The 21,694-nt window shown below is 34.8% G+C and overlaps 1 protein-coding gene across 1 annotated transcript; it reads left to right on the top strand.

Annotated features, from left to right (window-relative positions):
• The first annotated feature begins 2,431 nt into the window (after window positions 1-2,431).
• LOC140436886 (proteasome subunit beta type-3-like) lies at window positions 2,432-6,834 on the top strand. Its single transcript, XM_072526045.1, has 3 exons — window positions 2,432-2,633; window positions 5,877-6,442; window positions 6,723-6,834. Exons 1-3 carry the CDS (start codon window positions 2,631-2,633, stop codon window positions 6,769-6,771), a joined length of 618 nt encoding a protein of 205 aa, XP_072382146.1. The 5' UTR covers window positions 2,432-2,630; the 3' UTR covers window positions 6,772-6,834.
• The last annotated feature ends 14,860 nt before the right edge of the window (window positions 6,835-21,694 follow it).

Raw genomic sequence — 21,694 nt, 5'->3', positions numbered from 1 at the left:
ACCATTGATAAATTGTTGGCAGCACCATCAAAAGTTAATCAATAGACTTTTATGCTTGAATCATAAATAAAATTTAAGCAAAGATTTACTAAGGATGCTTTTTCTTATCCACCAAAACTCTCAAAATAAAAAATTTGCAACTGGCACTTTAAAATTGTCATTTAAGGCTACTAACATAAACACCAGTGCCTCTCATGCTTCTGGTATATTATCAGATTCTATATCTGTACCAAAATCTACAGAGCCAATAAATTTTTTCCCACCCCATTTTACTAGCTTACGAATAGACATTTCGTTCAGAACTAAATTACACACAAGTGTTTTATTTTGCTTCCCTGCTTCTTCAACTTTGTTTTTCAAAGCATTTAAAGCTTCTTTGAAAAATCCGGGTGCGCCATCAACAGTTTGGTACCATTTTGTTATGGTTGATGGGTGTGGTAATGAATTATTAAAAGCTCTTCTTACAAAATCATAGGCTTTTGCTGAATACAATTTAAAGCCAGTGCAAATGACCTTAATTCTGAAGAATATTTGGCACCCTTTAAAAATCGCTGAAACAAAGCTTTGGCTGATTCTGGTAAAGAGGCCTAAAACAATAAAAAATACAAAAATAAAAGAATATAATAATAATTTAATTTTGTTCCTTATAGTATATGTGAAAGAAAACTTACCAACAACACAGATTCAGCATTTTCTGTAACATACAATTTTTCTTTTAATGATTGTACCAATGCGTTTAATGTTGTTGCTTGTCGTTTTCATCTTTTAGTAGATTTTCTTAGGGTGTCAATTTGTTTCTTTTTTTTGCTATATACATGTTTACTGATTCCATGTATCTTTTTCTTTTTCTTAGGCAGTCTAAAATAGACTTTACATTACATGATTTTATCATATGACAATATCATATGAGATTTGTTATGATTCCTCGTTTCTATGATGTTTTAAAAAATCGTGTTTACACTGCATGATAAGTTATGACTTATGATATGAGTGACAATGAGTGAGATTTTCTTGATTTTTCTTTTTGTTTATGGTCATAGAGATATTAGACACAGTATAGGTATCAACTATTAGATTTTTAAACCATTATAATGGAAAATAAATCGTTGATTGCAATGACTTCCCAACTTTTAATAATAACACGCCGGCAACAACTGCATACAGATTACAGCAGTAAGAAGAAAAAGATCAGACGCCTTTGGGCTTGCAGGTGGCTCTTACGAAGAAATCGTGGACAGGGTATATCAAATTTAGTGTTGATATTATACCAAATTAAAAATAATTAATAAAGAAACTAAACTAAAAGTATGACTAAGAAGACTATAAAACACTAAACTAAGAATAAAATAAACTAAATAAATAATAAAAGAAAAATACGATACAATAGCACACATTAGATAATAGGTTCAATATCAATGCAACAAACAAAAAATAAATAAATAATAAAGAATGTTGTCTCTTGGTAAGGGAATGTAGCTGAATTGACATAAGAATAAGGCGGGATATTTAAATATGTTGGTGTTACCCGTATTATTACCGAAAATCATATGATTTTATCATGCGGAATAGGTATCGTCCTATTCTCCTGTGACAAGCTATGACGAGCCGCATGACAGTGCTTATGACAAAATCATATGACAAATCACACAGTGTAAACATGTAAATTTTACTTTATGATCAAATCATATGACAAATCACATGATAAACTCGGTTCGCCATTTCCAGTCCGAACTGTCTAGTGAATTTAGTAATTATTTTTTTGCGAAGTTAGTTACTTTTTGACAGACTAAAAGTGGCTGGAAATTACTATACAACCAAACACACGTACTCATAGCCAATATTTATAGTAAACAAACTAAATAGTAAATAAAATAGAACTTTGTGAATTGCCGACAATCAATATTTATTGATCTGCACCATATAACAAATAGTTATGTTGAATTATAACAACTAAAATATATTTTTTATACTACCCAAAATTTGATGGGTTTAGTATACATTTCCACTATTTAGAATAATTCTTCTTTTTTTAAAGAAAGAAGTCTGCAATAGTAGGATACTTGAGCTATTAATACTGAGAAGTAGGAATTGTTGTGTTGTAGGTTTCCGACAATGAATCTGTCAAAATATGCCCGAGCTAAGCGAATGGAGTTTAAATCATGTAGTGTAAAGTGTGTATAAAATAGTAGGTAAATGACTCTCAAAAATTTTAAATAAAATTTGCTTGTCACAAAAAATATGTAAACACACAACTTCATATCAAAACAATAACAAAGGTAACTATCTCCGCGAACAAAACTCATGTTGCGGACACTTTTTAAAGCATTCACGAGTCTATATATTATACGTCATTGGCACAGACCATACATACTTTTGTATGGTTTGTGGAGTATAGTATCAAAAATTATATTGACAATGTCAACTGTCAAGTCAGATCATTTAATCACAACGAATCTTGAATCTACAGTATTGTGCCTTGTGCCTGCCTGTGTCTCTAATTTGTCAAATCATCTTTAGTTTCATAAATATTGTAATTTTACAATTCTTTGAATTCCAGACATTATTCAGCAGTTTTGACAAAAACCTTAAGTAAATTCTTTAACGGAAGGAGTTTAAATTTTACTGGCAAAATGGTAATTATTTACTGGCAAAATTGTATTAATATTATTAAGTAATTTCTTATTTAAATAGTATATCGCACCTCCAGATCTATAAGGGCACAACTCAAAAAGTATAGTTTTGAGTAAATCACTTTTGAAGTTTTAGACAAAATAGTTTATGCTATGAAATCACATATATTGTAAATACAAATAATTTTACTACAGCTAACTATTTTTATTCACCAGTATTTTACACCAGTATCATTAAAAAAACTTAAAAATAAATATTTTAATTGTTTTTTGACATGTGCCTATATTACCACTCAAAAATGTACATCTCAAGCATGTCAACCCCAAAAGTGCCTGTTTTGCCATTAATAAAATGGATATGACACTATAGGTCATCTTTAGGTTTGTTAATAAAACAATATAAAACAATTAAAATGTTTATTTCATTATACAATAATACTTGAATTGGCATCAGAAACAATCTTACTGCCTAAAATTATTTAATTCTATTCTACTAACTTATTCTCATTACTCTATTGACATAAATAATGAAAATACATTTAATACAATGTTGGTAATCATTGGACTTGTACTATTAAAATATTATGTATTTCAACAATGTAAATTACTTTAGTAATATTTAAAAAGATAATTAACTTTTGTGAAATTAAGATCATATGCAACTGCATCATTCAATATCATCTGCATCGTAATCATTAAGATAAGCTGATGAATTCAAATTTTTATAAAAATTATGGTAGGGCTTTGTAATAAGATTTGCTTCGCAGAGTGATAGCAAATCATTTTTCTTTATAGAGGAGGATATAGAGGGTGGATGGGAGAATGCTTTTTCAAGCACCAAGTTATTTAATTTTCCACGATTACGTGATCTGACATTTATTTTTAAAAACTGAGAAAAATTTGATTCCTCGTCATATTCAGTTTTGTACAGTAAAATAAATGGTTCATTTTTATTAGCATGCATTACTTTTATTTGATTCCATGTTACTTCTGCCCTGATAATCTTTTAAAATCAATTACATCATCTGTAACTATTTCTGTTATTTTAAATGGACTGCCGGTTTTCTTTGCATTTTGCAGTACCGTAACCCACTGGGAAGGAAGATAGTACCAGATTTTAATTGCCTTTGTTTTTGCTTTTCAATTAGGGCATGCATAATATCCCCTTCATTTTGTGTATGCCCTACTTCCAAATACTTATGTGTAATACTTTTGATACCTAACTCCTGAACTGCATACAAATACAAACTGGCCAAGTACTTGTTTTTGTTTTGTCCTACACAATTATCACTGTAAAATATAACATCTTTGTCTCGGCAGTGATCTTTTAAAAACATTAATAAACATGAGCCAATTTCATTGCTACCACGCTTAGCAACACCTTCATGCCAGACGAAACAGAAACCTTGGCTGCTTCCAATTTCATAAATAGTGAAATTAAAAGTGGACAATTTTCTTTTATAATAAAATAGGGAAGCATCACCCTGTGGTGTTTGCATCACAGCTTGCAAATCGAAACAAGCACAAACACAATTTCCTTTTTTTGCTTCAGCGGCATCAAGTAGTTTTTGCTTCCGAGCTAATTCTTTGTTTCTTAGGTGTTTGTCATGTTCAATTTTTAGTCCTTCTTGTTCATCAGGACTAGCATTTTTGAATGTTTCACACTTTACACATAAATTCTTTTTTGGTTTAAAGAATCCTATGTTAAAATTATTACTAAAAATATGAGCATAAAGAGCATAAGTTACTTTTTGAGTACTAGTGTCATTAAACTGTTGCACAAACATTCTATGCATTTCTGCTATTGTAAGTTGGCCTTCAAGGTATTCCCTGTCTGTGCTCTCAAATAATGGGATGGAATGTGAGGGAAACTATTGATGTGGTCTTTTATTTTTTGTACAACAGCAGCAGTAATAACTGGGTGATTTTTATGTTTCCCACATTTATCCTTTTCAAGAACTCCAACAGACAGGCTTTTGGCAATATCTGTGCGAAATGCCTAAGCAGTGATATCAAGAGTTGATAAAAAGAAATGTTTACAGACTCGTTGCAATCCCTGACTAGTATTAAAATTAAACGCATGATTATTACTTCTAGTGCTCCCCTCCCTTATATACCTATACTTGGGCTCAATTATTGTTACATGCCTTACAATAAATTCTCTTTGGCGATTAATATCACACATGCCCCAGTAATTATTAAAAATATCTTTTCTATCATCGTGGCTAACCTTAGTAGTACACTTCAATCTACATTTTTGTTCATTACAAGGTGGCTTAATACTTCTACTAGCTACTTGATTTCCTTTAGCATTTGTGTATGACATCCCAGAATTGCGCTTTTCTTTGGCTTGAGCTGACTTCCAGCGTCTGATATTGCGTTTTCGTTTTCTTGTCTTGTTCTGGTCTAAACAAAAAAAATATGATTTTGATGTCTTTAGCTAATGCTACAAATCTATGACTTTCATTTAAGTGAATGCAGTTTGGAAATTGTTAAATGACAAATTCATTAGCTTACCTTGAGAATGTAAATCCTCATAATATGTTTCATTGTCAATAACAGGTACATACAGGTTAAAAGATCAGCAGAGATATTTAGTTGAGGCTGAGGCAGTTTTTGGAGCTGACCACGTTATATTTTGTAAATTACGCCTTACGTTTTCTACTAATAACTTCATGATGCCGTTGGGGCAATTTAGCTGATGGAACAGCATTTTTCTTTAGTCTTCTCAATTTTGTTTCAGGTGTTATTATAAAATAAATTTGGTATCAATATATTAAAATATAAATAATATTTTAATCAACTTTCTTTGTGGTAATACGGGCCCAACTAAAAATTTAATTGTTTACCTATTACTTCAAAGGGCACAACTCAAAAAGTGCCTGTGTTTACGGTACAAAGGAACAATAAAATATTGTTAAAAAGGCACATCTAAAAAAGTGCCTCTATATTAATTTAAAAATCTAACATGACGCATAGAAAAAATAGGGGTATAACTCAAAAATAAAATTAATGGACAAGATTAGAAACAGGACGATATTACCATTAAAAAGATCGTTCAAAACTACATATAAATAAAGGCCTAACTCAAAATGGTGAATTTTTGAGTTTGCTTCTATAGATCTGGAGGTGCGATATATGTTTTATACTTGGCAAGGGTAAGATATTCACTGTATATTTAAAATAAAATAACCCTTCTATATATATAAAAAAAGTTGTGGCATTGTTTAAAGCATTATTTTTTAGTCCATTCTAGCTTACAATGGTGGTGCTATGGTGGCGATGAAGGGAGAAAACTGTGTAGCCATTGCAGCAGATAGGCGATTTGGTATTCAAGCCCAAACAGTAGCTACAAATTTCCGAAAAATCTTTGAAATGGGACCACATTTATATGTAGGTCTTCCAGGATTAGCAACAGATACTCAAACAGTTATGGAAAAACTCCGTTTCCGAAAAAACTTGTATGAACTTAAGGAAAATCGAAAAATATCTCCAAAAGTATTTGCGTCTATGATATCAAATATGTTGTATGAAAAAAGATTTGGTCCATTTTTTGTGGAACCTGTAATAGCTGGACTTCTACCTGATACTTATGAACCTTTTATCTGTAATATGGATTTAATTGGTTGTATAAACCAACCTTCAGACTTTGTTGTTGGTGGAACAGCCTCAGCACAGTTGTATGGTATGTGTGAAGCACTTTGGGAACCTAACCTAGGACCTGAAGATCTTTTTGAAACAATCTCTCAAGCACTCATTAATGCCTTTGACAGAGATGCCATTTCTGGTTGGGGAGCTACAGTGTACATCATGTAAGTATTAAATATTGTAGTTACTAACTAAGTAAATATTAACATACCCCGCTCTTTCTTTTACACTTTCTTTTTTTGTGTGGATCCTTTAGGGTTTTTCAAATTATGGGTATTTTTGTTTAGCAAATGTTGAGTAAATGGCTTGTTACTATGTATAGATTTAACACAAAAAGGGTTGGTTTTATATAATTTTATGGGATTGTATATAAATCTATTAATATCTTATATAAATATTTTTCTCTTTGAATAAATCACTAACAGTTTTCGTTTATTTTTTTAGAGAAAAAGATAAGGTGACTATAAAAAATTTGAAGACACGTATGGACTAGTTGATTATTGTATCTTTTTTCATTTATATTTAATTGATAAAATAAACTATTTGATAAGATGTGTTTGCTTGTGTTTCATATTTTAGTCTAATATCTGATATCTAAACCTTTTTTAACAATGATAATGTAAGTCAGATTTCAATACAAAGTTCAACCACAATTTTATCCCTTAGCCTTTTTGTGTACTGAAAATATCAAATGAGATAAGCAAAAAGAAACAGAAATTTAGAGTGTTTGTTTTTTTCTAAAAATAGAGTTTTTTGTATTTTCCACAACTTTTTCAAGTTAACATTTTTTGAAAATGTTGAAAACTAAAACTTTCAAATGCCATGACGAAAATGATGCCATTGACCTATTAACATTACATGTTTAGGCCATAATTACACCCTGAGGGCACCAGTAGCCCTTATGCCAAAATTAATTTTTTTTTAATGGCATAGGCATTAGTCATTCAGCCAGTTGCAATAGATTCTCTAATCAGACAAATACACAATCCTATCCCTAATACAAAATTAATAGAACAAAATATGATAAGGAAACATATGGGCTCACTTGCTTCTCATCTAGGGTCCCATCTAGATATTTTTAAAGACAAACAAAACTGGACAATGGATAAGGTGTTATAACATTTAGGGTAAACGAAGGATGCAAATCTGCATGATCATGGAAAGTTTCATGCTTGAGTACAAATCTTATAAAACCGTGCACGTGTCTGACAAGAGATCTATAATGATATTGTATATTTGTTGTCAGCCGTAGTTGTTTGCTGTAGCCAGCAGATGCATACATATTAAATTTTTGTAGATAGAGTTTGAGAAGTTTTTAAAAATATAATCAATTTGTAAAATGGCATAAGGGAGAAAAAATTTTATACAAGATTTTCTTAAATTTCTTAGGAAACTCCACAGTTTTTATGTATTTTATTCTCCTTGATTTCATCTTTCATATTCAGGCATAAGGGATTAAATCGTTGCTGAACTTCTATTGAAATCTGCTCTTTTTTGGTCACCGCCAAGGAGGAAGACAACATAAAAATGAAAAAAGACACTGAAATAATGCAATGCTACAACTGCCAGGGATTCTTCCACAGATCAAAGGTCTGCCACTGCTGATCAAGATGTGCTAAGTGTGGAGAAAATCACTTGAGCAAGGAGTGTCAGAAAGACAGGAGCACAGACCCAAAATATGCACACTGTAGCAAATTACAGGGGTTGCTCCAAGGGACCCAAAAAGGGAAATTATGCCCAACAACCAACAAGAGATACAACATGAAACGTCAACAACACGAAATACATTCAGTGAATAAGGGCAAGCAAATCACAATCCAATTGTATTGATCTTGTGTGCAGTAGAAACAAACTACTTGTAACCCTAATAGCACACGAACGTCCATAGTACGGACTTTAAAAGGACGTCCGTTTTGGTCCCAAGGACGTCCTTTATTGGTCCGAATATCGCTGTGCCAAACGTCCTGAGCGGGCGTTCGTTGGACATACAGGGACGTTATCTGGACCTTAATCAGACTTACTTGAGGGACTTTTAAGATGTCTCTCGGACGGCTATTTTAGCGCTGAGAATATACATTAGATGTCTAACACCATCGTATGAAGTAGGTACTAAAAGTGGCGTCATCCTGTTCATATTAAGAATGTATTTTGGGAAATAAAAAATAAATGTCAAAAGGAATTTACAGTTATTATTACATATTACATTAGATATACTATATATTTATTTTCATAAATAAATAAATCCGCTGTCAAATTATACCAAAATGCAACTTTGTAGAAATAGACAATATATAAAATTACAGATAAAAATAAAATATACATAAACAAAATAAATTAGTAGACATTTATTTAGACAAAGTATCATTTTACATTTTGTGTTTCAGTATTTGAAATATTACCTAAAGCTATAGATACGGTAAGTTAAACAAATACATCTCATGAGATAATAATAGATGAAAATGCCTAAAACCGGATCACCATTTTGTTTTTCAGTTCATGTGTATGAAAAATAGCAAAAAAATATTATAAAAGTACATACCATTTACTTTATAATGTTTTTAATCATTTATATTCAACTTTCATTAATAATAATTAAAAATTAATATAAAAAATATATATTTTCCAAAATCCAGCGTTTGGTGAGTTCGAAAAATAGTTGCTAAAAGTGGACCCCCTTAAAAATTATTAATAAAGTTTTACCAAGAATTGAAAAAACGTATTAAATAAGGGAAAACATGACTACTTTCTAAATATTGCAACAATTTCTAATATAATACATCGAATATACAAAAATATTTAGGACAATTATTAATTTATCTACAAAAATCGCAGATGTAGGGATCTTTATCAGCCCCAGCACAATCCACATAGCCCTCAACGAACACATAATGCACAAGACCCAAAGTTCTCCTTTACAATCTTGCGAATATTTTCTATCACAAAGCATCACCCTCTTTAGATGGTGACATTCCCGGAATAATGTCCAATTTAGATGTTCCAGAAGAGACACTGATTTTATCTTCGGTGTACGATTCTTTTATATTTTTCTCAAAATTTATACATTTTTTTACTGTCTCTTTAACTTTTATAGAAATTCCTGCTGCCGAAAAATCTTTTCTGTTACGGTTGGTTTTGAAACTTTGAGCACGTTCTTGCTGTTCAGTTTTCATGGATACCATGATACTATGATTAAGAAGATAAGATATTGCGCATAAGTCGTGACGTAATTGGAGACTTGCACGTTCGTAATGTCAGTTTTTTGTATGTGTCAATAAATAATCTTTATTAAATAGTTTGGAGATATCTTTTTGTGTACGATTATTGTAATTATTAAACCTTTATTTAATATTATTATTTTGCTAATTAAATAATTTCATCACAGAATGCATAAAAATCCCATTTAACTTTAACAAGAATTCAAATCTGATCTCCAATGACGGCATGCGCGAACACGACCGATTTTGTGCTACGGGAAGATCCTATCTTGTTAGTCATAGTATCATGATGGATACTATAGCTTATTTAGCTTTTTTAGATTCCATCAACTTGGATCTATAAGGAGAAGATGTGATGATTGTTAAACTGCAGGGTTTTCGTCCCCTATCAGCGGTCTTTTTTCTATTTTTGGAATAGGAGTGATCTCGAACGGGCTTATCGTAGACGATTTTGGACTATGAGGATTGTCAAATGTAGATGGTAATACAGGAGTGCCCTGACCTGCCGAAGATGTTGACGGTTGATTCGGGTCAAACTCTGCATTAACTTGTGATTCATCCATCGTCATAACACGTTGTTCACTGATTCCTGTAAAGCTTTCATTACTTGCCGTTTTTTGCTTTGACATGGATTCGTAAAAAAATGAATCTCGCATTTTTTTGCTTCTTCAATATATTCGGCATCAGAAAACAGCTCCTTGTTCAGTGGATATATACCTGTGGCTTTAAACCCATTTTCTAATCCAAACTTTTGTCCAAAGGTTGAAGTTTGTATGAAGATTGAGGTGGTATGGACACAATGGTAACAGGTTGTATTTTTGCCAAATCCATCACTTTAATATTTTGAGTGTGGCTATAATGGTCATCTAGAGTAACAACACAGGTTTCTTTTTTGTTGAATGGACAAAGTCGATAAAGTGCTTCAACCATTGAGTGAAGGAGTTGGTTTGAATCCAATCTAAAGGATGCACTGCAAAAATTGTTCCTGATGAAGCTCCTTTTTTCAATTGTTCACTCATATTTTTTCTCGAAAAAATTAATAAAAGAAGAACGAATAGGCCAGTGGCATTCATACAAGCATCAATCGTTATAACACTCCTAATGTAGGCTCCACGTTCTCCTTAAGTCAGGGAAGTACCTAACCTGTCTTTTACATTTGAGGCCTATAACTTTGGGTATTTTAGATTGCACCACACTGATTCCGCTCTCGTCTACGTTATAGATTATATCAGGAGTAAATTCATTTTTAACGTACAAATCCTCCAGAAGTTTATAAAATTTCTGCGTATTTTTCTTATTGAACCCGAGAGCCCTGCTATAAAATGTTCCAGTGGGCTTTTTTTCTGACAGTTTGGTTTTGTGCCGTTTAACAAATAGATTGGCCCACTTTTTACCAGCTCTTTCTTCTTTGAATGGATGATTAATGCTATTTCTCTGGGCCATCTGCGCGGTCCTTCTTCTTAAATCTCTTCTAGTAAGTCCAAAAAACGATGTTTTCATTGCACGACAATATTGGACTAGCTCGTCTTCCAGATTTTCGCCCAATATTGTAGGTCGGCCTCTTTTTGTTTGTGCTGCTTCGATAGACGTACCATACTTATCTTTACTTAATCTCATTGGTGTTGTCTGCGGCACATTAAAATGTTTACTCACCTTCTTCTCAAATGTTATAAATGTGTACACTTATAACAGCGGAGTTTTAAATCTAAAAGATAAGAGGTCCGATTTAGGCAACTACGGGGGGTCCGGTTTAGGCGGCTATATCATACATTTTCTTAATGTCATAATTTTTTAACCAAAACATGATGTGAACTGTATTAGTGAGAAACAATAACTTCAAACCCTATTATTTAAAATACTAAATATATTGAATAGCTTACCTGCGAATATCTCGGAGAAATAATGAAAAATATAACACAATGTAAAAACTTTCCACACAATCAATACACGTTCAGGACGAATGGCAAGCGATAAGTGACGTAGGCCGTAGCCAGCTTGTGCGCTTCACCAAGCAAGCAAGCAATTTAATTAAACCCAGCCTTTGAGACATGTTCACCCCTAAGAATTAAGTTCGGGTGTAAAAATTCATTGGAACGAGGTGTATTAACTCGAGTAAAAACAGGAGTCACTCCACCGCGCTCCAATGCTCCAGACCATCCCTTTCCCCCCTATAGCACTCTGATGCGCGATAGGGGCACAACTATCAGCCAAATGCTCTTCATGTGGGAGTCCTAGGTAATAACCGAATTCTAAACCCTAATAATCCTAACCGAATTCAAAACTCAGGACAGCGCATTGTCGCTATAATCCTGTTATCTTACTGTGGCTTATCCGCGAACTAAAATTGCTTACTTGGGCCTCAAGTCTCCGCTCTGAGCTAGGCTCAGTTCGGCGACTTGGTGCTCAAGAGGTTGGGCCCTACGTGCCCGAGTTTTTAATGGTTTTTGTTATTATTTTTTTGTGGCTTGCGTCGGTTTCTGTTAGTAGTTTTTTGATTTTTTTGGTGGCCGAAACCGTTTTTTGGGTTTTTTTTTGTAGGATGCCTGAAACATAAAATCAGAATTAGTGCATATTAGTATAATAATTATCTACTTAAAATTAACTGAGTCCACGCTGTACGTTGCGATTGTCCACGAGTTTTTTGAGCTACGAACTATCTTCTTGGTGCGTTGTTTTTGTTGTTTTTTGTAGTGTTTTCTCTGGTGTTTTGTTTTCTCTCTGGTGTATTTACTGATTTTCTCTCTAGTACGTTTGGTTTTATTCTACTATTTGTCGTTTGGGCCTCTTGTGCTTCCATCTGTGGAAAGCGTCGTACCTCATGATCTCTCGCAATATGTGATTAGGATGGTTCTCTATCTGCGCGAACTTTGTCCTTGCTTTTTCCTTCATTATATCAGTCACTCTAATTTGTTGTAATTCTCTGAAGAGGAATCTTTCTGCAACGTATCTCGGTACGTTGACTGCTTCTCTTAGGCTGCTGTTATATGCCGCTTGTATTTTCTTTTTTTTTTGTGTTACATATGTGTCCCCATGCGAGAGATGCATATGTTAGTATAGGAAAAATTATACTATTTATTAATCTTATTTTGGTTTTTATTCTGAGTTTGCTTTTTCTTTCTGCTAGGCCTCTTATTGATGCTCTTGCCATGTTGGCTTTTTGTATTGTAGCGTCTACGTGTTTACTAAACGTTAAACCTTTGTCCATGATTACTCCGAGGTAATTTGCTTCGCTTTTCCACTCGATGGGATTGTCTTGCACAGTCACGTGTTCTTCTGGTTGTTGGTGCCTCTTTTTGAAAAGTACAGCCTGTGTCTTTTCGGAATTTATAGCGATTTTCCATTTTAAACTCCATTCTTCTATGTCATCTAGCGCTGTTTGTAAGTTGTTTACCGCTATGTCTAATTTCTGTGTTTGGCCGCTATCGCTCTGTCGTCGGCATAGAGGCTTAGTAATGTACCTGGTGTTCTAGGTATATCTGCTGTGTATATCGTGTACAGTAGAGGTGACAGTAGCGCTCCCTCTGGCACTCCAGCCTCCGGGTTTCAGAGTTCAGATAGAACTTGTTCTATTCGAACTCTGAAACTACGATTGCTAAAGTACAAAGAGATTAGTCTTGTCATTGCTCCGCTGTAGCCGTATCTTCTCATTTTGTAGATTAGTCCTTTATGCCAAACTCTGTCGAAAGCTTTGCTTACATCTAGGAAGGCAGCTCCTGTGTATTGTTTATCATTAAATCCAGCTGCTATGTACTCTGTTAATCTGAGTACTTGTAGTTCACTGGAGTGTTCTGATCTAAAACCGAATTGGGCTTCGGGTATTATATCTAGTCTGTCTGTTTCAGCTTGGAGTCTGCTGAGTATTACTCTCTCTACAATCTTGCTGATGGCAGGTAGTAAGCTTATTGGCCTGTAGTTTTGCGGGAATGTGCTGTTTTTTACGGGCTTTGGTAACATTATGGCATGGGCCTCATTCCATCTGTTTGGGAATTTCTTGAATCTTAGCATCGCATTGATTATATTTGTTAAATATACTATGGCTCTCGCTGGTAAGCATTTTAGAGCCCTGTTCGTTATTTGATCTGGACTAGGTGCCTCTTTCGGCGAGCTGTTTTTAATTAGCTAGTTTAACTCCTCCGGTGATGTAGGAGGGATGATTTCGTTTGGATTTTCGGGTCTTTGTCTTTCGACTTCTTCTATGAAGTCGATGTCCTCGTCTGGGTGGTAATTAATTTAATATACACTCTCTCTAGAGAGTACTCCTCATTACCTCTGCTTTTTCCACTGTAGTGTAGACTATTCCGTTGTTTTCTCCATGTAATGGAGGGATTGGCTTTCTGTCATTTCTCAGTATTCTCTGAAGCCTAAAAATATTTTGCATATTTGGTCCTTGTTCCTACATATCTCTTATGTGGTTTTCCCAGCTTTCACTACGGTGTTGTTGTAGTGCTGTTTGCTTTGCTCTGTTCTTTTTCTTTATCAAATCTTTTATTTCTTGCGGTATATCCTTAAATATTCCCGTGTGCATTTCTACTTCCTCTTCTGTAGTGCTGTTACTGAGTGCTTGTTGGATGATGTTTTCCAACTCTAGGACTCTGTCTTCTATTTCTCGTGGGTTATCTATCACTGGAACTATATTTATTCCAGTAATTACGAGTCTTTTGAAGTTCGTCCACTTTGTTTTCTTTTTAACTCTTTTGATTGTACTTTCCTCTTCCCACGTTGCTAGTTCTAATCGGATGGGATTGTAGTCCGTTGTGCCTTCGTTTAATGTTTGTAATTCTGTGTGTAGTCCTAGGTTTCTTGCTACTACAATGTCTATGTGTGTAGGAAATCCGTTTCCTGGGTAGTGTGTTGGGTCTGTAGGGCCCATTGCCATAGCGTCGTCATTGTTTTTAAGTATGTGTTTAGTAGTTTTCCATTTGTGTTCGTAGCTCTGTCGTTCCAGTTTGGGGATCTTGCATTTAGGTCCTCTATTATAATTGAGGGTTCGTCATTTAGGTCGTCTTCGATCAGTAGATCTTGTGGTCTTACGTAGGCAGAGGTAATTCTGACTTCTCCTTGCCTCATTTGTATTCTTACTGTTGTTGCTTGCATAGTATTTATTTGTGGTGTTAGAATTCTGATATGACCTATGCCTTTTTTCACTAATATTGCTGTGTTATCGTTCCTGTATATGTCGTAGCCCGGAAACTTGATGTTGATGTTGTTCGTGAGCTTTGTTTCCTGTATTGCCATGACATCCATTTCATATCTATTGACCAGTTCGTCCAGTATATTCTGGTTGGTCCTTATGCCTCCTAGGTTCCAGGAGCCTATCCTAGTCCGTCTTGCTGTTGTTTCGAGATCAAGATGGTGTTCTCGGTATTTGGCGCTTTCTCTGCCTGTGCGTAGGAAGGTCCGCTTGATGTTTGTTGCGGAGCTTGTTGTCTTTGTGGTTGTTTTCTTTTCCAGGTTGGACATCTGGGGCATCCTCTGAAGTTTGCCGGGTGTCCCTGGCAGTTGGCACATTTTGCCTTCGGTTCTCGGGGCATTTGGCAATTTATTGTGGAGAGATTTTCTCCGCATCGTACGCATCGAGGTGTCTTAAAGCATGCTCTCTGCGCGTGGTGGTACCCCTGGCAGTTGAAACACTGTGTGGGCCTAGTTCCTTTTCTGAGGTCCTCGATGTGGAGCTTCATATGCCTCAGATTAGTGCTGCGCCTGGCTTTTTCCACGTCCTCTTTCTCAAGTGTCAGCACAAACATTGGTAGTTTTTTTTTTTGTCGCTCTTTTTCTTCTTTTTCTGAGCAATGTCTAGTATTGCTCCTGTCTGGCTGACGCTCTGTAAATTAATTACAGGCGGCTTTGGATTCCACGTTGGTTTATCGTGTTTTGTGGTTGGCTCTCCGTCGGTTTCCATTGCTTGTGCTTGACATGGAGTCGGAGGGCGTGGTGTAGCGCGCGCATCTCTTTCCTGATGACTCTCTGGTGCTGTTGCACTAGGGGTCGCTAGCGGAGGGAAGTCTTCCTTCACCTTGTGTTCTCTTTTTTGTCTTCTTTGTGGTCGTTTTTGTCTTTGGGATTGTTCCCGTAGACTTTTCTGTGGTTGCTTTTGCCTTTTGGGATTGTTCCCGTAGACTTTTCAGATTTTGACGTCTTTTTGGCCTGGGTTTCCCAGGTATCTTCTTTGCTGCTCTCTTTTGGAGCCGTTTCTGTTGCCTTCTTAGGTTTTGTGTTTTCTTTTCCATTGTTAAGTTCTTGGAACTTTGAGTCAATGTGGCCAATTATTGTTCTTTACGAAGCTACTATCGTATCCTGCAGTTCTTCTATTTTTTGTTTTAGTGCTGTTATTTCGGAATCCTTTTCTTTCAATAACGACTTAATCTTTGCCAGTTCGGACTTTTCGTTCTCACTGCTCCTTTGTCTTATCCTTTTTGTTATGGCTCGTTTATCGAGGGGTACGTCGTCCTCCGTGGTGTACATTTCTTTTTCGCGGTTTCCCTCCGCGCGGTCTTTTGTCCGCTTGTTGCGCGTGTTAGTGCGCTTCACCACTGAGCCATGGAACTCTAATATACCATTTGCACTCATTGCCGCCACGATTCAAATTAAAACGTACCAAGAAGGCTAGGGGTCAACACTTTAAACACTTACGGGGGGCTTTAAACACTTACGAAAATTATAATTTTCTTATTAATTCTATTAATGAATCTGCTTCAAAATCTATCCCTCAATATAAAATTCTTAAACTCAAAAATCGTCCCCCACCACCATGGTGGGACCCTGAATGTGATATTATAATTAATGAAAGAAAAAAGGCTTTAAAAGCTTACAAACTTTCATCGAGTTTTGATAACTACTTAAAATGTCAGGAAGTTACTGCTCGAACAAAAAAGCAGTTGAAGCAAAAAGCTAAATCCAGTTGGATCAAATGGTGCTCCAATTTAAACAAAAATACCTCTGCTAAGCAAATATGGTCACAGGCCAACAAAATGAATCGAAAACCGCAGAATAGTATAAAACCTTTCAGCAATGAAGTTTTAGATGACTTCTTTAATAAAGTCTCTCCTCCCTGGGTTCAATATTTCTCTAACCAATCCGAACAAAGTCACCAATCCAATCACTTTTTGTTGAAACCTTTCACTAAATCTGAATTAGATTTCGCTCTCAAAAATTGCAATAATACCTCCCCAGGGATTGATCAAATCAAATACCCTATGTTAATCAACCTACCAAGAGCCGCTAAAGATCTGCTGTTACAGGTATTTAATGACATCATTCAAAATAACATCGTTATTGATTCATTTAAAAACGCCATTGTGGTTCCTATCCTAAAGTCTGGTAAAGATCCAAATATTGCAAATTCATACAGACCAATATCGTTACTTTCCTGTGTTTTTAAAACTCTAGAGAGACTCATAAAATTTAAACTGGATTGGTGGTTACAAAAAAATAATTTGCTACCAGAAAATCAGTTTGGTTATAAAAGAAGCTTTGGAACACTAGATGCTCTAACAACCATTGTGGTAGATGTACAAAATACCTTAACCAGAAACAACTATTTAACAGGACTATTCTTGGATATTGAGGGAGCATACGAATCAGTTTGCTTGTCAACTTTAAGAAATAAAATGGTTAATTTATTTCATATGCCAATCGCATTCGTGGATACAATAATTGGATTTTACACAAAGAGGATCATCTATGTAAGAGATCATAATAACAAGCTAATTGGACCGCGATATAATTATCAAGGTATACCACAAGGCTCAGTTTTATCTCCAATCTTATTCAATATATACAGCTCTGACATACATAACATCCAAATAAATAACAGTTCATTCAAAATCGTACAGTATGCCGACGATTTCTGCATCTATACAGAAAACAAAAAATATGAAACCTGTATACAAAGCCTCAGCAAAGTATGTGAATCCCTTTTTTCATGGTTCTTAGAGAATGGTCTCAATTTATCTATAGAAAAATCAGTAGTATCTATCTTCACAAGACACAACATTCCTACAAATGAAAATATCATTCTGAACGATCAATGTTTTAAGCTTCAAAATCATGTCAAATATCTAGGCCTTATTTTGGATAAGAAGTTAACTTGGAGACAACACATAGAGTACATGCTTGATAGATGTAACAAAGGCAGCAATTTCCTCAGAATGACAACTAAAACGTGGTGGGGTTGCGATGTAGAAACATCCTTGTTGTTTTATCGCGCATATATACGATCTATTCTAGATTACGGTGCTACTCTTTATGGTTCCGCCTCTAAGAACCTTTTAAGAAAAATCGACACGTTTCAAAATTCTATTATGAGGATATGTTTGGGTGCTATGAGATCAACCCCTATACAACCCTTATATGTTGAAGCCGCTGAGCTACCCCTGGAAAATAGAAGAAATTTTTTAAGTGAAAAAAGCCTTCTTAAAATTCTATTAACTAACTCCCAGTTATTTTCAAGCGTCCGTCAACTTAACGAGTCAGATCTTACAAACAAATATTGGGAGAAAAAACCTTCCCCGCCTTTATGCATGGCATTACAGAATAATCCTATTTTTTTCAAGAAATTTGACACGGTTGACAGAAGCTTAGACTACTATTCTTTATTCCACAGAACTCAGGTTATAATACCCACTTATAGTGAGAACACCATTATGAGTAGCAATCTTCTAATATCTCTATTGCAGGATTATAGGGAAGCCACAGTAATATACACGGACGCATCAAAAACAACAGAAGGGACGGGATGCGCATACTTTTTACCTGCTACAAACGTAGATTTCAAGTATAAACTACCATATGAATTTTCAATCTTTTCAGCGGAATCAATAGCTATACTTGAAGCTCTAAAATACGTTAAAAACACCTGTAATAGACATATCTTAATTCTGTCAGATTGCCTTTCAGTTTTGCAGAGCATAAAAAACATTGAATTACCCTCAACATTTAGCAACCCCTACATATTTGAAATAAAAGACCGATTGTATCATTTATCATCGACTGGAGTCAACATAAAATTTATTTGGGTCAAAGCACATATTGGTCTCAAACACAATGAATATGTAGATCACTTGGCTAAAATGAGTGTAACAACTGGCTCTACGTTGAAATATATGCTTAACACATCAGATGTAACTACGATTTTCAAAAAAAATCAGCAACTTAGATGGAAAGAGCAATGGAAACATTACTGTTCTACAAACTCTAAAAGGTATACCTCTTTACAACCAACTCTACCTCAAACAACCTGGTTTCAGAATTTCAAAGCTCCTCGTAAATATATTACTACTATAAATCGAATACGCTTTGGACATGCATGCTACCCATGCCATTTATTTAAAATTAAAGTCATCGATGATGATAGTTGCAAACATTGCGGCAAGCTAGGTGACCTCGATCACATCTTCTTTGAATGTCCTAAATTTATTCAGCATTCAAACTCCCTGTATACAAAATTAACTAAATGCAATACATACGCTCCTTATAATATACAGTCTTTGTTAGCCATAGGTTCTGTAACAATATATAATTTAATTATAGAATTTTTGTCAGACACATGCATAGCTTTATAAATCTGGTACTCGTTCATGAAAATTTTCATGAGCGTGTATAGGATTAGACTTGTACCCTTTGTTTATCCTATATGTAACAATACCTTATCCGTGGTCCAGTATTGTTTGTCTGTTAAAATAAATGTCTTGACGGACCCCTAGACGAGAAGCGAGTGTCCTTGTATTTTCCTTCGACGTGTTCTTCTATTAATTATTCGTCTATTTCGTTTTAGGGATATCGCTGTGCATTTGTCTGAGAGAAATAATCTGTACTTATCTGTCTATACTTTTTTAAGGAATATATTATAACCTTTCGAGACTGGCTGAATGACGAAAGTCAATGCCACAAAAAAAAAAAAAAAGGTCCGCTTTAGGAGGAGGGTCCGGATTTGGGAACTTTCCTCTAATGATATCGTATGGCAGGTTCGGCGTTGTTTGCCTCTTTAACCCTATTTCAAGTAGCCAATGTCGATGCACACACTAGCCCAGAGGGCCGACGGCTTAACGTACCCTCCGAAGCACGGTAAAAGGCTCGTATCATTTTAGAAAGGTGCCGAGATTCGAATTCGTGCGCTCTTGGTTACGAAGCCAGTATCTTGCCACATGTATGACAAATAAGACCATAAAATATTTGAATCTCAATTAGTTATACGATAGGGAACATGAAAATATGAATTCTGACACAGTGAACAGGGAGAAATATGACAACAAATTGATGAAGCAATTTAGGAGATTGGATTAATTCATTAGCAAAGCTTAAAAATAAAGATTAATTTATTTTTAACTCTTCTGGTGAGAAGCGAATCCAGATTCAAGAAATTGATCATACCAGAATAAGAATATGGTATACACATAAACTGCGTTAGGCTTTCACGGCCATCGTCTAACTTGTTAAACTGTTTGTTCGGGCTGTTAGGCCATTGTCTTCTGAGATTAGTTCTCGACTTTCGCCAACACTAGGGGTTGGCATCTTCTGGAGATGTTACTGCTTCGTTTGTAAGGTCAGTTTCAGGTTACAAGCGAAGCAGTAACGTCTCCAGAAGATGCCAGCCCCTAGTGTTGGCGAAACGTCGAGAACTAATCTCAGAAGACAACGGCCTAACAGCCCGAAAAAACAGTTTAACAAGTTATGGTATACACAATTTACGAGAACAATAGATCAGAGATCTTTTTTCAACTCTACTCTTTGATACATGTTTGTGATACATGAGTAAAGGGAAACCAGAACATAGTTAAATTTTAAGTTGAGAGTGGACAAGAAAAAATTATAGTTTTTAGACATGCAATGCTACGGAAATCTCTGATATGCCTCTTAATGAAATCAAGCTGTTTCATAGTGTTGTTGCATATAAGATCTATATGCAAATTGAAGGACAAATTTCTCTGAAAATCAACACCTAGATCTGTGACATTATTTACCCTCTCAATAAAAATATTATCCAAAAATATTTCACAGTCAGTCAAGAATTTGATAGCCTCATGAACAAAAACTGTGAAGAGAATAGGTCCCAAATAGGTACTACAGAGCTAGATAAGTATTCAGTTGAAGAAAAGTCCTTCAGTTTAACACACAAAGATCAGTCTGGCATATAACTATATTCAACCAGTAAATAAGTTCGCTAGACACTACAAAAAAATTCCAGTTTATGCAACGATCTACCCTGTCAAATATGCTTTAGAAAAATCAGTATAAATGGAATCGACCTGAAAAATGTTTTTTAATGCATTTATAATGTAATCAGTGTAAACTAGTAGATTAGCAGAAGTTGAACTACCAGGCCAGAAACCATGCTAACCAGTATGAAGCTGATTCTTCAGATTAACTGTCAAAAAATTAGTCAGTAAAGCCTTAAACATTCTAGGTATAGCAGAAAGAATTGTAATGGTACAATAATTAGAAATCAATCCATAAATTGTGATAAAAAGTGACCCTAGGTCAGAGATTTTTTAAAAATATTCCATAAAGATAATGCACTTATCTTTATTCATTCATGCAATTCTTTAAAAATAAGTTATGATATTCTATCTGGACCAAGACCTTTAATGGTATTAGGACACCTGTAAGCATGCTAGAATGTCACAAATTTTAATAGTGTTACGAACATACTCTCGGCATGGCCCACGTAACGGTTGCATTGCATCTCTACTACCCTTCTCGAAACTTCGAGGCGTATCGAGTGCGAAAGAGAATAACCGGTCACGTAGGCGAATTAGAGGTGGGACAACGCCAGAATAATCTCGAACCTATTAACTGTAGTATATTTTTACGATAAATTCTGACCCAAAACCGTAAATATATTTATTACTAATATTTTCATTCATTTACGTATTTTTTAGGTAATGCCTACCTGACACACGATGGGTCCCCCTTTGTAATAAAAACAACAATTCGAACCTTCTGGAGACAAGCCGATTTAACCATACCGGTTCTGAGAACAATTCGCCGCTCTGTCTAGAAGGCCGTAGACGTTTCTCGTCTAACAGTAGTGAATATATAACAGGACTTTTTGGAGAATAGAAAACAGTTAATTCTCAAGACGCGCTCGCGAATTTAAATGTTACGTTCGCTTTTTAATAAATTATGTATGTTTAGTGATAAATAAATTAATATCAGTTATTGTGCTTTTTAATAAATTAAGATAAGAACCTTTTGATAAAGACA

Source organism: Diabrotica undecimpunctata, chromosome 3 (genome assembly GCF_040954645.1).
Source record: "Diabrotica undecimpunctata isolate CICGRU chromosome 3, icDiaUnde3, whole genome shotgun sequence".
In the NCBI taxonomy this organism is placed as follows: domain Eukaryota; kingdom Metazoa; phylum Arthropoda; class Insecta; order Coleoptera; family Chrysomelidae; genus Diabrotica; species Diabrotica undecimpunctata.
Note: the sequence above shows the minus strand (reverse complement) of the source record. Positions and strands in the feature narration are given on the sequence as shown.